Source organism: Arvicola amphibius, chromosome 7 (genome assembly GCF_903992535.2).
Source record: "Arvicola amphibius chromosome 7, mArvAmp1.2, whole genome shotgun sequence".
Classification (NCBI taxonomy): Eukaryota; Metazoa; Chordata; class Mammalia; order Rodentia; family Cricetidae; genus Arvicola; species Arvicola amphibius.
In genome coordinates this window covers 9,198,815-9,215,413 of record NC_052053.1, presented here as the reverse complement: position 1 = coordinate 9,215,413, position 16,599 = coordinate 9,198,815, and the positions used below count along the sequence as shown (strand labels likewise).

Below are 16,599 nucleotides of genomic sequence, written 5' to 3'. Positions count from 1 at the left end.
CCACCTGAATCTATCTCCATTCTCTCACAGGGAGGGACAGATAATTTCTAAAGGAATTTGTTAGGCGGAATGTTAAAACAGGCGAGTTGTTGCAGGAAAAGGCTAGTCAATTGTGCTTTTCTTTCCCCCAGTAATATTAAATATTTTTTTTTCTGAGACAGGGTCTCACTATATAGCACTGGCTGTCCTGGAACTCTAGGTCAGAGACCCACCTGCCTCTGCCTTTCAGGGTGGCCTAGAGGTGTGCCAAACCATGCCTGGCAAATCCGTATTGTTAATTTACAGTTATCATGGTTGGGAGATATCTAATCCTATGTTCACTTTTATTTGAAAAACTAAAATCCAAATGGTTTCAGATCCGTTTGCCAGGCAGAGAAAAGATGCGATTTCTATTTCATTCACGTGCTTCACAGTAAAACTTTTAACATATGTCATTTTAAAAAGACTCAAATCACTAGCCAACAGGTAGTCTAGCTGGCCACAAAGCCTTGTTAGGAACTTTGACAATCCTTCCTTTCTCTAAAATTCTGTACCCCAAACACTGTTCCTTCCCCTCGGATTGATAAAACCATGAATTTTTTCAATCTGCGGGTCGCCGGAAGAGAAAAATCTCATTAAATCGGCAGCGTTTTCCCGCCAAGGCCTTGCAGCCTGGGCCTCGCAAGGAGGCGGCGCAGTCGCACTGTGCACGTACATCGGGCCCCGACACTTAGATCCCCTCGACGGGGGCGAAGGGCTCAGCGGCTCTCGGGCCGCGTGGTTTTCCTTAGGGCACTGGAGTAGGGTGACCTCGGAAATGGAGACCAAGCAGCGCACAGGGGAGGGGCGGGAGGCGCCAAAAGAAAGGGAAAAGGCCTTTCTCCGGGCCAACGCGCGGTCACGCGGCTTTCTCTCGACGTGGGCGCTTCCCATTGGTCGAGCTGCCACTGACGTACCCCAGTTGCCCGGCGCGAACCGCGGAGGGGGCGGCGCTGCGTTGGAAGTCGGTGCGGCGCGCGCGCTCCCGCGGCTCGACCAATCCCCGCGCTCCGTTCTTGGCCCGCCAATCCGCCCGTCCAATCGCGCTCCGCTTCGGCACGACTCCGCCCCCGGTGGGCGGGCGGCGCGCGGAAAGGGTGTCACGTGATGACTAGCCCCGCCTCTTCCTCTCGGTCCCATATTGAACTCGAGTTGGAAGAGGCGAGTCCGGTCTCAAAATGGAGGTAAAACCGCCGCCCGGTCGCCCCCAGCCTGACTCCGGCCGTCGCCGCCGCCGCCGGGGGGAGGAGGTATTAGGGGGAGAGCGGGGGGTTGCTGGGTAGTTGCCGGCGTGGGGGGGCTTTGGCTTCATGGGAGCGGGGAGGCCGGAGGGAACCGGGACGATCGTCCCGCGCTCTGCGCTGAGAGGACGGTGGGGGGGGGGAGGGGAAGCGGGCCGGGCGGCCTCATGGAGGCCCTGGATCGGCCTAGCCCTCTCGGTCGGCTGCCCCAGCGGCCCTCGGAGACGGCGGCGCGGCCGGGGAGGGGGTTCGGCGGCCGGGCGGGGAGCCCGCGGCCTAACGCGGCCTGGCTGGCGAGGCCGCGGGCGGCATGGCGGGCCTACGCGGGAGCGGTTGGGAGGAGGCGGTGGGGGAGGGGAGGCGCACATCCGGGCGAGCGAGCAGCAGGCGGGCGGCGGCCACATTGACATTGATCCGCTGGCGCGTTACGAAATGGCGCATTGGCCCGCAATGGCCGCCGCCTGCTTTACGCCGCCGAGGAGTGCGTGGGATTGGAGGGAGCGGCGAGAGAGGCGGCCGGGCAGAAAATGCCGCCGATGGCCTCGGGGTGCGGTGCTTTGCGCTGGGGTGCTGCCGGCGCGGAAGCGGGCTTTTGGGCCTCCTCGGCGATGACGAACCGCGCAGTTCTCTGGCCGGATTCTCTTCGCGCTCGTTTGGGGGTGCATTACTGAAAAGCTTGCCGCTTTAAGGTGCTTCCTAACCCGCTCCTTTTCGCTCAGTATTTGGAAGGAAAGTACTTATAGGGATTTGGCGGTTGAAGTATTAACTGTTTCAGGATTTGCGTGTAGGTAATGTGTTTATTTGGAGCTGTTAACACTTAATCTGATTTCTTTGTATTGGTGCCGGTTGTGGTTTCCTGGATTTTGGTTTTGGAGAACTGCGACCACAGTCGGGAATTTCACGATTGCGGGGATTTTGTGTGTATAGAGATGCTATTTTTGTGTATTGTCGAATGCATTTATCCGAGGCTTGACTAAATGGGATTAAGTGAATTGATGCTTTGGGCAGTTGATCATTTAACGTGTTTGTAGAATGTAACAGCTTTGTCACTGAATGCTTTAACACCTCTATTTCTAGAAGATTGAAGACGTTTTTAAATGTGAATGAGTGTTTTTTTTAAGGATTTGTTTTGATTTGTCTTAATGCGTTCATTAAAAGCAGGTCACTTGAATTTAAAACCATGGAAATAAATTCATTCTAGCTATTTTCTAAGTTGATTACGGTTTTGTGCTTAATTCTTCTGGCAGACGGTATTATGCTTTACGGTGACATAAATTCCAATTATATGCATGTGAATGTAGTAGTGTTTGAAATCTTTTTACTATATGTGGGCATACACCAAGTTCAATTGATTACAGAAAGCTAAGTCGTGCAACTGGGTGTGATGATGCACACCTGTTAGCACGTGCAAGGCTGAGGTAGAAGGGCTGCCTCAAGTTCAGTCTAGCCTGAACAGGCGCTCGTGAAAATCTGCCTTACCAGCCCTTCCCCTCAGCACTACGGGGTTTAAGCCATAGCGGTGTTTTTTGTTCTTTGGGATGTCTGTTTTGCTTAGGAATGTCTTTTAAATGACCGATTTGCTGGAAATCTGAATTTTTCCCAGTTTACCACTCAAACCTTTTAAGTTGCATTTCGTAGATTGTGTTTTAAAATCAAGGGTTTGTTAATGTTGCAGACTGAGGATAGTGGCAATGGCATGGGTTGAATGATGCCATGTTTCAGACAAACATCTGAAATATATTCCTTTCAGTTGTAGGAGTCAAAAAGAGTTTTGCTTTTTAATTCTGGGGTTCAGTTAACAATAATGTTTTAAAGTGACCCCAGGTTCCATTGTAGTGGGGTTTTTTAAGACAGCCCACCCACTATGTATTTTATACTGGCTTTGAACTGGATATGTAACCCAAGCTAGCCTCTGCTTTAAACGCTGAAATTAACTGGTGTGTACTATCATGCCCAGCGTAGAGCAGATTTATTTAATTGGGACATTAATGTTAAAAATTTTGAGACTCACGTGACTTAAAATTTGCTCCACGAAAAAACAAAACTGTGCTGATCTTTTTTCCTCAGGGTCATGATCCAAAGGAACCAGAACAGTTGAGGAAACTGTTTATTGGTGGTCTGAGCTTTGAAACCACAGATGATAGCTTAAGAGAACATTTTGAGAAATGGGGCACACTTACAGACTGTGTGGTGAGTTCTTGGTGAAAGGGTGGTCTTAGGAACGGGTGGGGACGTATAGGACTATGTAAATACATCTGTTCCTTTATTTTGTAGGTAATGAGAGATCCCCAAACAAAACGTTCCAGGGGCTTTGGTTTTGTGACCTACTCTTGTGTTGAAGAGGTGGATGCTGCAATGTGTGCTCGGCCACACAAAGTTGATGGGCGTGTGGTGGAACCAAAGAGAGCTGTTTCTAGAGAGGTATTTTAATAACATGTTGTATGATTTATGGGGCTGTAAGAGTTTGGTTTTTTTGACTTAAAATTATTTTGTTTGCAGGATTCTGTAAAGCCTGGTGCCCATTTAACAGTGAAGAAAATCTTTGTTGGTGGTATTAAAGAGGATACAGAAGAGTATAACCTGAGAGACTACTTTGAAAAGTATGGCAAGATTGAAACCATAGAAGTTATGGAAGACAGGCAGAGTGGGAAAAAGAGAGGATTTGCTTTTGTGACTTTTGATGACCATGACACAGTTGATAAAATTGTTGGTAAGTAACAATTAGTTGCTGCGTGAATGATTTGTTTTCAACTGAATCCACTAACGTGCTTATACTTTGAAAAGGGTAGAAGGATGTAATTCTAGTTTTCATGAATCATCTAGAGCAGGGCTTCTCAACCTTCCTAATGCTGTGTGAGCCTTTAATACAGTTCCTCGTGTTGTGATGACCCTAACTATAGAATTATTTTTGTTGCTACTTCATGACTGTAATTTTGTTACTGTTATGAATCATAACATTAGAGATCTGATGTGATCCGCATCTAAGTTAAGGAACATTTCTTCATCGGGTGGTGGCACACCCAGTGGCAGAGGCAGGTGGATCTCTGAGTTGCAGGCCAACCTGGTCTACAGAGTGAGTTCCAAGACAGTGTGGGCTGTTAACACAGAGAAACCCTGTCTTGAAAAACAAACAGAAAATCATTTCTTCCCCTTATCAGTCTGCCAATTTAACAGTATTTTAATTAATTGCATGGTAACAAAAGGTTTTACCTATATGATTTTACAAACAAAAATAACTTTCTTTTGTCTTTTACTTAAAAACTTGTAGTTCAGAAATACCACACTATTAATGGGCATAATTGTGAAGTGAAAAAGGCCCTTTCTAAACAAGAGATGCAGTCTGCTGGATCACAGAGAGGTAAGTAGGATCATACACACATAAATAAGATATGAACAGTAGTTGAAAGATTTTGAAATTTCTACTTTGACCTGTGTTACAGGCCGTGGAGGTGGATCTGGCAATTTTATGGGTCGTGGAGGAAACTTTGGAGGTGGTGGAGGTAATTTTGGTCGTGGTGGAAACTTTGGTGGAAGAGGTAAGGCACACTTTAAGTGCTAAGGCGTCATAAATTTACTAGTAAGTTGAAGGTGTAGTGTTAATTCAACCTTTGGTTTTTCCTTAGGAGGCTATGGTGGTGGAGGTGGTGGCAGCAGAGGTAGTTATGGAGGTGGTGATGGTGGATATAATGGATTTGGAGGGGATGGTGAGTATGTAAAGATTTTGGTCTTTAATTTCTGCATTGCTGGGAATCAGACGCACGGCCTCATGCTATGCAGTAAGACACAGATATGGCAGATGTTTGCTGTGCATAACAATCACAGTCATGCCTTCCACACTAAAAATTTACCACAAAAGAAGCCTCTCTGCCCAGGGATGGTAGTAAAATAATTAGTTGTCTTAAGTCGGTACGATTTATTTGTACCAGCAGTTGAGCTACGATTGCTTTTGTGTAAGGCTATATTCTTAGTGAAAAATTTTTTTTTAAGTGAAAACTGACTTGTTGAAAAAACAAGACTCGTCTTAAGATTTAAGCCACCAGGATTGCTTGGCTCTGACTGGATTTTAGTGTTAATTGTTCAGTGGCACATTCCCAGTGACAGTGTGGTAGAAGCCAGAAGTGTTGGCCCTCCCTCTACATTTGTCTCTGGCTTTTTTTTTAGGTGGCAACTACGGTGGTGGTCCTGGCTACAGCAGTAGAGGAGGCTATGGTGGTGGTGGACCAGGCTATGGAAACCAGGGTGGTGGATACGGTGGTGGAGGAGGAGGAGGATATGATGGTTACAATGAAGGAGGAAATTTTGGTGGAGGTAAGTTACAGGTGTTTGAAATAAACACAAATGACCATCTAAGTTAATTTTCTGCATACTCAAACATTTTTAAGGATAGACTTGGGAAAGAAAATTTTAAGTGTTAATAGCTATTATTAAAACAAGCTCATAAGGCTGGAAAAGATGGGTCAGAGGTTAAGAGAACTGACTGCTGTTCTAGAGGTCCTGAGTTCAATTCCCAGCAAGCACATGATGATTCATACCCATCTATAATAACACTATATACATAATAATAAATAAATAAATGTAGCAAACTGGCCATGCCCATTATTTTTAAGTTGTGGGAAAAAGGGTACTGCATACATTTCACAATTAGAAAACAATTTTAAGATGATGCTTGTAGGGAAATTTGGGCTCCAGATCAGTCTGAATAGCATAGAATAAGGCTTCTAGTGTACAGTTTGAATGCTGTTGAGGCATATTTTATAGTATTTTATGAACATGACTATTCCCATAACATTGTCATCATAACAAATAGGATTTTTTTTGAAGAGGTACTATATTATAACCCAACTAGCCTTAAATATGTATTGGACTATGGCTTTGAAACCTTGCACCCACCTCCCGACCACACCAGGCAAATTTGATCTTTAAAAAAGTTTTTTTCAGTGTTAAGTGGATATTGTAAATTTATAAGAAGAACTTTAATATAGCAAAACGGACATGTAAAAGTTAGTAAATTACATGGGGAGACTTATAATGGAGTGTACAGATTGTTTGAATACTTAGGTGAATAAGGTGATGTATCAGCTCTTAGAATACTTTGGGTGTGTTACTCTGTTATGTATGTGTTATGTACTAACATAGTACATACTGTATCATGGGTTCATGGGTTTTCTACAATTATTACAGGTAATAAGCTTTGGTAGGGAAATGTTGAACCTAACTCTAATGTGAGTGCTGCTTTAAAAGGTGCATTGTGTCAGAATCACTTTGACAGTTTAGATGATCTAAATGATAAGGTCGAAATGTGCTGAAATTTAATGAGCTTCTTAGAAATGTACTCTTGAATGTTTCACTTAATAAGCCCCAAGTCTGTATTAGCTCACTTAGGCTTCTGGTAAATGGAGTTTAGTACCTAAGGTTGATGTTAATGCTTGCATTAAAATACTTACATGATTGTCCAAATTATTCTGGTAAATTACAAATAAAGTGTTTGTGATTTCAGGTAACTATGGTGGTGGGAACTATAATGACTTTGGAAATTATAGTGGACAACAGCAATCAAATTATGGACCCATGAAAGGGGGCAGTTTTGGTGGAAGAAGCTCAGGCAGTCCCTATGGTGGTAAGTCCTTTTCAGTTAGAATTCTTTAGAGCCATCTTGGTTAACATTTTATGTGTATTTAGAGCTGTATATGTTATTTTCCAGGTGGCTATGGATCAGGTGGTGGAAGTGGTGGATATGGTAGCAGAAGGTTTTAAAAAAACAGCAGAAAAGGGTAAGTATCCTTAAATTTTTTTAAAATTATGATGATAAAAGATTATGTGGAACTGTTCACTGAGTGTAATAATTTTTTTATCCTGTATTATTCAACAGGCTACAGTTCTTAGCAGGAGAGAGAGCGAGGAGTTGTCAGGAAAGCTGCAGGTTACTTTGAGACAGTCGTCCTAAATGCATTAGAGGAACTGTAAAAATCTGCCACAGAAGGAGCGATGATCCATAGTCAGAAAAGTTACCGCAGCTTAAACAGGAGGCCCTTCTTGTTCAGGACTGTCAGAGCCACAGTTTGCAAAAAGTGCAGCTATTGATTAATGCAATGTAGTGTCAATTAGATGTACATTCCTGAGGTCTTTTATCTGTTGTAGCTTTGTCTTTCTTTTTCTTTTCTTTACATCAGGTATATTGCCCTGTAAATTGTGGTAGTGGTACCAGGAATAAAAAATTAAGGAATTTTTAACTTTTCAATATTTGTGTAGTTCAGTTTTTCTACATTTTAGTACAGAAACTTTAACAAAAAATACGCAGTTTTGAAGGTGTTTCCTTGTGAGTTAACAAGTAAAGAAGAAGATCATTGTTAATTACTATTTTGTATGAATTTTGCTAAAGTTAACTGTAAAGAAACACCTACTGACTTGCAATTTAAGGGGAATCTATTCTCCCCATTTCCAAAACCATGATAAATGGGCGCTGACATGTGGAGAGAATAGATATTTGTATGTTTGCAATGTGTGTTTTAGATAATTAGGAATTGGGTAATAAAAATAGCATATTTGTGAATTAAATAGCATTAAGATTACTTTCAAATGAAAAAGATCTCAAAAGTTCCTATTTGGTTTTTGTGCATTTTCTTTTCAAAATGTAATCATGATTTTAGTATGTTAGATTTATTGAGTCCTAGCCGTGTTAAGAACATCTCCATTCCTCATTTACCTTGATCACATTGAAAACTGCTGCCAATAGTTTGGGGGGTATAAAGTGTTTATACTGCCCTCTACTAAAGGGTGGTGAATGTATTTCATCTCCCAGTTTTAACAGTTCTAATACAGGACCACCAAGTCTGCTGTCTGAGCAAACTGGTGGATACCTGGTTTGTCCTGCTTTTCAAGTTTAAAATCCTAAAGCACACTGATCTTAGTCCTTTCCTTGGTTTAGTTTCCCCCACACACATTTTTTCAGAACAGAGGAATAAAAATCACTTGTTTGAACTCCTAACTGGCTGGCATGCTTTCCTGTTTATACCCTCCCTATACATTTTGCTGGATGATGAAGCCAAGGATAGTTAAGGTGTCATTGTCCAAAACAAAGCAGAAAATGTAGCACAGTTGCTTAGTGTGAGCCACCTCACTTCCCAAAGATCTTGAGTTCAAATTTGGATAGTCCTGAATGCTTAAATCCCCAAAGACACGGTTATTATTTGTATATATTTCATCCTAAAACATGTTGGTGTTTGTTCAGAGACCCTGGTTGAGAAGAGTTCTAGATATTAAGGTCGTTTGAAAAATGTCTACTGTTGCGCCAGCTAGTGCTTAACTTCATCCAAGCCCTGAGTATGTGCTCTGCTGTGCTTTCTTTGGCAGTTGAACGCTGAATTCAGATTTTTACTTGGTTTTTGAAGTATAAGCAAAACAAGCAATAAAAAGGGGAATGGGGCGGGCTAGTGTTCAAATATGCTCTCTTGTTGCTCTAATTCTGTGCATTATTAATATTTGGATGCATGCAATGCTAGCATGGAACTTTGGTCTTCACAAATACTGCAGTTTTTCCAGAAAACACTCACAAACCAATAAATGTAACAGACAACATTCCATTTGTTAATGGGCATATGTGAATAAGCAGTGTAGAAAATAGGCTCATGTTAGAAAATGGTTACATCTTTCATAACAAAGTGTGGTTATATAAATGGACACTGTCAATGTTCATAGTTTAAACCTGGGTACCTGGTCAAAATGCTTAGGAAATATTAAAACTGAGCTAAATTGTCTCAAGTCATTTTATTCATATAATAAAGATTTAAAGAATTGGGGAGGTTAACATTTCCTGGTTTTGTTTGTGAAATTGTTGGACACAACCTTGACAGTATCCTTTAATGTCATGAGGTCGATTGTATTGTTAACCAACTTTTTATATTCTGGAACAAGTATAATAGTGAAACATTTTAAGTAAGTTGATGTTTACAACCTATAATCAGGTGAAATCTGTATGTGACCTGTTTATAAGTTGTACAAGGTTAGCTTTTGTGAAGAATGTGGAAAAGTAAGCCATGAGAGTGACTTAACCAGCTTTAAAGGACCTAAGTTGTGCTTTTTAAGCACTGGATCAAAGGAAACCCACTAAGACAGGACTTCAGCAGCCTTTGTGTTTGGACAAGTCAGCATAAATAAAGAATGAGAAGGCAGCAGCAAGAACTTCAACTACAGAGAAGTGGAGGCATAAGATACTATGGTGATAGTGAGCAGCTTTCCAAAAGCTAGTTAAATCTGCTTATTGCAACTGAAATGTCGAAGAAAGTAGCAGGAAGGAGCTCCGCCTTTTGGAACATCAATGAGATAGTTGCCACAGTCACTAGGTCTAGCATTTAGACCTGCAAGGAAGGGCAATAAGCATTAGGTAAGGCTTGAATTTGATTTTTTTCACTAATTAAAGAGTACATTTTTGTAAAGCAAGGTAAGAGTAATCTTTTTAATTTGCAGGTGAATGAGAACCCTACTTGCCTAAATGAGGAATGTCATTCCTACCATCTTAAATACGAAGGTTTCTGGCTGGGTAAGGTTTGTAGCTCACAGTAAAACCTGATAACACCATTGGTTCCCCTACAAATCCATGCAACAGTTTGGAACATTACCCCGTTAGTAGGGACACTGGCAGGATCCTCAGTCTCAGTTTTATTTTGGGTACCCTGTTGAACAAGTTCAAAGACTTGAGGCAGTTAACATTCTGCATTGGCCATGAGTATTTGTCAAAAGCCAGATGTGGCCTCTTCATACATACCACTCACCATTGGTATCTATGATAAAATCCATTTTCTATAAGGGAAACAAAAGTCATGTTAGCTTTCCAGAAAATAATTTTTTGAAATAAGGCTTCGAATGAGCTACTAGTTCCTGCCCTGGGGAAAATGGGGAGCTTTCACAGTGAGCAGGATGCATGCTTCTCTCCTCAAGGTTTGCTTGCGTATCAGTTCACTATCGTGGACCATTAGGAACCAGCACTTTTACTTGTGTGTCTCCCCTCCATTCTCTAAACACAGGGCCTCACTGTTGTCCTGGCCTGGAACATAATCCACTTGCCTGTCCCCCAAATGCTGGCATGGTTAAAGGGTGGTGCCTAATTGTCACTCACGTTCCTTAAAAAACAAAATCCAAAGAACAATTGAGTTACTATTCAGATAAGTTGCTGATTGTTCATAAGGGCTATTTTTTTTTTTTTGCTGCCTTGAAAGGGCTTTGAAAATTGCTAATTCAGGTTACTTTTTAATAACTTCAGAGGACAAGTTCGCAAAAATAATGGTTAGAGATGTTTTTCTCACAGGGATGCCCTATATGTTTTCCCTTTACTAAGTTTGCTTGGTACTTCAATCAGGACTGAATTTACATGACCATAGGTTATAAGGTAACAATCTTTCAATGGTGGTTCCTTCATTTAGAGGAATGCATTTTTTAAAGCAGGCATTTACTTTCCATTTCCTTTCTGAAATAAAATGATTTTACTTAATGTGGTTCCACTGTCATTTCTGCAAAAGCATTTTACATAAAAAAGGTTGACAGGAAACAGTTGGGTAATTTTGTTTGACCTGTGGGATAGTTCCAATTTCACATGTCTAAAAACTGCATTCACATGTCAAGAACATGGGCCACTGAGAAATGGGCTTGGTTTCAATGATTGTTATATTGCAATTCCAAACATTGCTGACAGTGATGGGCATGGGAAATGGTAAGCATGGGGGTGTGCAGGGTGCTGTGAGGAATGGTAGTCTAGCCAAGTATTCGTTCTTGAATGTTTTTATGACAGCAGAGGTGGTCTGTATTGCATTCAATTGTTTAATTTGTAGTATAATAAAATGTTAACAGATGACTTTTTCATTAAAATATTTTTAGAAGTGTGTGTGTGTGCTGTTTTCTCACTTTGCAGTGTTCCTTTAGCTCAGTCCTGTGTGAATATAGACAGTAACAAGTTCGGGGTGAACCTTAATAGAGTGAGCTTGTTTTAAAAGACAGAATATGAGATAGAGAAAAGCGTACTCTACCTAATAGAAGGACAACACGGGATGATTGGTGTTTGTAGACTAGGCTTTGGTTGAGATAGGCCAGTGAAATGATGAAAGGCTGGGGGAAATGAGTTCTACCTGTGACAACTTTAACCTTGAAAGGTGGTTCTTTCGTCAGACGTGAAATAAGTAGGGTAAGAAACTGAGCTCTGCATTACAGCGTCTCCACCCCAAGATATGGGGAGTCTTAACATTTGAGTTTTGAGATTTCTACTAGCTCTAAACCTAGGCTGCTCTTGTGGCTCAGATTCCACTTCCTCAGCTGTGTGACTCCTGGGTCTGTAAGGATGCCTAACCACTTTTGTAAGCAGTCCAGGTGAGGGTCTTAGTGCTGGGGTTTTTATACCTTCACATACTGGCTTTATGTAATTAGGGACCACAATGAAAAGAGCTCTAGTGCCACGTGCTGAGTGCTGCCCCTGATCTTTGCTTAGCATGCACAAGATTCTAGATTCAGTCTTTCTGTTCAAACCTGCCAAACAGGAAAAATCAAGATTGAACTCCCTGATGCACTTAAGCGCTATTTTCTTCAGTAAGATTAGGATCCTGTTAAGCATTAAGTTGGTATAACTTTAGGTTGACTAACAATTTCGGGGACATGCCAGTTTTGGCTAGCACATTTGAAAGTGGGCAGAGGTAGGGTTTTGTTAACTAGATGTTCAGCCCCAGTGGATAGTTCTGGGAACTGGAAGGTAAGCATTTATCCACTGATAATCTCTAAGGTTTAGTTAGCATAAACGTTCCAAGTTATGTAAATTTTGAGCTTTAATGTTTTAAAGGATGGAGCTCAATGGTAATATGGAGGAGGCAGAGGCAGGTAGATCAGTTTGAGGTCAGCCTGGTCTACCGAGCGAGCTCTGTTACATCCAGAGCTCTTAAGCAGAGAAGCTAGTCTTGAAAAGCCGACTACATATATGAATGGATGGAAACGGATGAGTTTTAGAATGCATTTCTCTTTAGGCATTGTTTTTTTCCTTTACCACTCCCCTTTCTCCTACCTTTACCAGTGACACCCACACACCCTGTCCTTGACCACTATTTAAAGATTGTTTTGCCTGCATGCACATAAATGCATATCGAAGAGGGCGCCATGCCCTGGAGTTCCAGATTTTTTTTTTTTTTTTTTTTTTTTGGTTTTTCGAGACAGGGTTTCCCTGTAGTTTCTAGAGCCTGTCCTGGAACTAGCTCTTGTAGACCAGGCTGGCCTCGAACTCAGAGATCCGCCTGCCTCTGCCTCCCGAGTGCTGGGATTAAAGGCGTGCGCCACCACCGCCCGGCTGGAGTTCCAGATTTTAAGTTAACTGGGTGCTAGGAACCAAACCTTTGTCCTCTGCAAGAGCAGCAGGTGTACTTAACAGCGACCCATCTCTCCAGCCCCTTCCATTGTGATTTTTAATAGCTTAAAATAGTTGACTATCTGGAGGTTATAATAGTTTTCTTTTTAATGGACATTGTTTCCCCATGTGGTTAATGGAAACATCTTTCAAGCTTCAGATAAGCCACCTGCAGTGAATTTCAGTTTTATGTCTTCATTTAATAACTGTTAGGGCCAGGTGGTGGCGGTGCATGCCTTTAATCGAGCACTCCGGAGGCAGAGGCAGGTGTAGCCATCCTGGTCTACAGAGTGAGCTCCAGGACAGGTTCCAAAGCTACAGAGAAACCCTGTCTGGAAAAACAAAACTATTAGAATGCAATTAAGTTTTGTTTAGTCTGTAAGCTTTGCCTGTCAGGTTTAAATTGTGAGCCTAATCATGTGGGCTTGGACAATTTGTGTTTATCTATTTGATATTGCCAATAAGAAAGCTTAAAATAATTGGGTTTTGGAATTGAAGAGACGGCTTAGTGACTAGGAGTATTTGTTGCATTTCCAGAGGACTTAGGTTTGATTCCCAGCACCTACATGGGACAGCTCAATCAAGATTTTCCCGACAATTACAAGATTAAAGCCATGTACTATTATTATCCTGCCTCATAATCACATAAATTATGGGTGTGGTAGCACATTTGAATAGACTTCCTATTTACTAAAAAAACAGCTGGAAAAAACCTCTTGGATGGGTTTCTAGGTTCTTAATACAAGGGGCTAAGGAGTTGGCACAGTGTTTAAGAGCATTTGTGGGCCGGGCGGTGGTGGTGCACGCCTTTAATCCCAGCCCTCGGGAGGCAGAGGCAGGCGGATCTCTGAGTTCGAGGCCAGCCTGGTCTACAAGAGCTAGTTCCAGGACAGGCTCTAGAAACTACAGGGAAACCCTGTCTCGAAAAACCAAAAAAAAAAAAAAGAGCATTTGTGACTTAGGTTTGATTCCCAGTCCCACATGGTTTACAATCAGTAAACCTCCAGTTTCAGGGACGTGGATTCAGGTAAAACCTTCACACACATAAAATCTAAAAATAAGGGGCTGGAGAGGCTGGAGAGGACTTAGCAGCCAAGAGCCACACCAGGTGGCTCACAACCAGCTGTTCCTCCAGTGTCCAGTCTCCACAGACAACTGCACTCATGCACATACCCAACGCAGATGTTCAGGTACACACAATTAAAGTTAAAACAAAGATTTAGAATACAATGTTTGATGTATCCTCAAAGGTGTGCATTTTAGAATTGAACTAAAAACGGTTCAAGTAAGGTTTAAACAGTTGTGCTAGATTTAATATTTCAAATATAGAACAAAGGGATATGGGGATTTGGTAGTTGGGGTATGCTAGGATGCTCAGAAGTCTTACATTTTTTTTTCCTTATGTTTTTTGAGACAGGGTTTCTCTGTGTAACAGCCCTAGCTGTCCTGGACCTAATTCTGTAGAACAGGCTGGACTCAAAAGTCTCAGAGATCTGCCTGCCTCTGCCTCCCGAGTGTTGGGATTAAAGGTATGTGCCACTGCTGCCCATCTTTTTTTTTTTTTTTTTTTAGATTTAAGTTACATTGTGGTAACAGTTTAATGAAGTTTTGTGATAAAGGAATCAAGAAAGCCACAACTCCAGGCATATTTCAAAACATTCATCAGAATACGAGGTCGACATGCAAGGCAAACAAGTCTCTGCTGTAGACCTCAGATGCTATCTGATGGTGTTTTAGCCTTTGGTTTGGTAAATACTGGAAACAGTAACCCAAGATAATTTGGTTCTGGACATGCAACATTCCAACTTTTCACAAACTCAGAAGTTTTAATTTTTTCTATTGGTCTTGCAGAATGTTTAATACGAATTCAGTTTTTTTTCCTCCTGTGCTGCCCATCTTTTTAAAAGATTTTGTGTGTATGGGTGTTTGCTTGCATGCCTGTCTGTGTAACTGGTGCCCATAGAGGCCTGAAGAGGGGGTTGAGTCCCCTGGAGCTGCAGTTACAAATGGTTGTGAGCTGCCATGCAGGTGCTGGAATTTGAGCCCAGGTCCTCTAGAAGAGTAGTCAGAGCTCTTAATCAAGGAACTGTGTTTTCAGACCCTCTATTTGAAACTTTAAGTAATTACATAAAGCACTACTTAATGTAAATTTAGGTACTGTAAAGAAGTCCTATGGTCAGTTTTCCCCCCACCCCAAGGTTTCTCTGTGTAGCTTTGGAGCCTGTCCCAGCACTCCACTCTATAGACCAGGCTGGCCTAGAACTCAAAGCCTGCAGAGGGGATTAAAGGCATGTACCACCACGTGGGCCCAGCTTGGTCAGCTCCTTTTTATGAATGGCAGAATCTTGTCAAATTGAACTGTGATAATGCGGATGGACATTCCTGACTGTTTCATATGGAGCTGCTCCTAGGATTCCTGTCGGTTTCATTATCAATTGGAATAAAGTGTTTCCTGGGATCATCCATCACTACCTCACCTCCAGAGGAGACGATGGCATGAGAGAACTCAGGACCAAGTATGTTATATAGCCTAGATCACTTTCAACACATCTGTCACCAAAAACAAGGTTTGCAGATGAACAAAGCATCCATTTACAGACGTTGCCATCACAGGTGAGACACGGCTGAGTGCTAACGTGAGCAGATGGAGGTCTTTAAGAAATGGCCAGAACAAGGTCAGTCTGCTGCCAGGGCTGATAAGTACATGGCTGATCCTAGTGGACCGTAGGGCTCTTGGAGGAGTCATGCTTGTTAACATACACAGCTCTCAAGTGCATCTCCAGGACCCCTTCCTCAAATTCCTTACATAGCCATGGAGCTGCTCAGGCTGGGTTTGAACTTGGGATAATTCTGCCTCCTGGTGCACAGCCATACATAGCCCCCAACTCTTAAAAAAGGCAGTACACATGAACTATAGTGATTAGGTGAACTTAACTGGTGTGATGAAGTTGTTTTGTTTTAAAGAGTGCACGTTTTCAAATTTTAGGGGATTTGTATGCCCTCTCTATATAGGTCTCAACGTATGTACAAATGTGAGCCAGTTTTCCCATCACTAGAATTTCTTAATTGTTGAGTAACTCAATTCCTTGATTTTATTAGAAAATGATGGTGTATGCCTTTAATCCCACACACACGGAGGCAGGGGCAGGAAATTCAAAGCCAGCCTGGTCTACAGTCTGAGTACAGAAAATCCCTGTCTTAAAGTCAAAAAAAAAAAGGGAAAAGAAATACAGTGGCATCTACGAACCTCACAGCTGGTCTCTCTGACCCCTCTTGCCTTGTAGACTGCTTAGATGCACAAACCGAAGGGAACAGGCTTATTTCCTACTCAACCGCAGCCCCCCCCTTCCGAAGACTGCCTGGCACTCCTGCGCTTTTCATAGCGGTTCTTCCCATCATCCACTCCTGTAGCTAGTTCAGCCTTGGCCTGCGGTCTATGCTAGCATTCAATGCTCTGACAGTGGCTTGACCTACACCTTCAGATGTTACAAGCTCAGGGTTGCAATGATTTTTACAATTATTCATTTATTTGGAGTTTTTGAGACACAGTCTCTCTCTCTACAGAGCTCTGGCTCTCCTGGAACTCTCTGTGTACACCAAGCTGGCTATGAACTCAAAGAGATTGGCCAGTCTCTGGCCCAGAGTGCCAAGATTAGAAGACAAGAGCCACTATGCCCATCTTTTTCTTTCTAGCCTGGTTTCCTCAATCCTTTTCTTATCAGAGTATGTTTCCTAGCCCCCTCTCAGAATGCCACTTCTCAGGACACAGGGCTATCACTGCCTTTGTCCTTTGTGCCGTGGTGCTGCTCAGCAGACACACCACTGCTCTGCAAACACGTTCTCATGGCGACAGATACAGTTCCTGGGTACCACAACCCTAGTAACCACATTTAGTATAAAGAGGTTTTGTTTTTGTCTCCTTTGAGGCAAGCTCTCCCTATGCAGCCCTGGCTGACCTGAGTTCAGAGA

General features: G+C 42.4%; 1 protein-coding gene across 3 annotated transcripts; it reads left to right on the top strand.

Moving 5' to 3' along the window:
* Nucleotides 1-1,107: 1,107 nt before the first annotated feature.
* Hnrnpa3 (heterogeneous nuclear ribonucleoprotein A3) lies at nt 1,108-11,133 on the top strand. Of its 3 annotated transcripts, none has more exons than XM_038337344.1 (11): nt 1,108-1,202; nt 3,327-3,449; nt 3,534-3,680; nt 3,759-3,969; nt 4,528-4,617; nt 4,700-4,795; nt 4,883-4,963; nt 5,421-5,567; nt 6,757-6,876; nt 6,961-7,030; nt 7,129-8,244. In XM_038337344.1, exons 1-10 carry the CDS (start codon nt 1,197-1,199, stop codon nt 7,011-7,013), a joined length of 1,074 nt encoding a protein of 357 aa, XP_038193272.1. In that variant the 5' UTR covers nt 1,108-1,196; the 3' UTR covers nt 7,014-7,030; nt 7,129-8,244. The 3 variants fall into 3 exon arrangements, with proteins under 3 accessions (XP_038193272.1, XP_038193271.1, XP_038193269.1); XM_038337343.2 differs by lacking the exon at nt 7,129-8,244 and adding an exon at nt 9,723-11,133 and having other exon boundaries at nt 1,136-1,268; XM_038337341.1 differs by having other exon boundaries at nt 1,136-1,268.
* The last annotated feature ends 5,466 nt before the right edge of the window (nt 11,134-16,599 follow it).

What these genes read in the sequence shown, in the direction of transcription:
- Hnrnpa3 (XM_038337343.2), top strand. Translation starts at nt 1,197, where the DNA reads ATGGAGGTAAAACCGCCGCCCGGTCGCCCCCAGCCTGACTCCGGCCGT. An exon ending in GCACACTTACAGACTGTGTG is followed by an intron (nt 3,450 to 3,533) that starts GTGAGTTCTTGG and finishes TTTATTTTGTAG; the next exon opens with GTAATGAGAGATCCCCAAAC. An exon ending in AGAGAGCTGTTTCTAGAGAG is followed by an intron (nt 3,681 to 3,758) that starts GTATTTTAATAA and finishes TTTTGTTTGCAG; the next exon opens with GATTCTGTAAAGCCTGGTGC.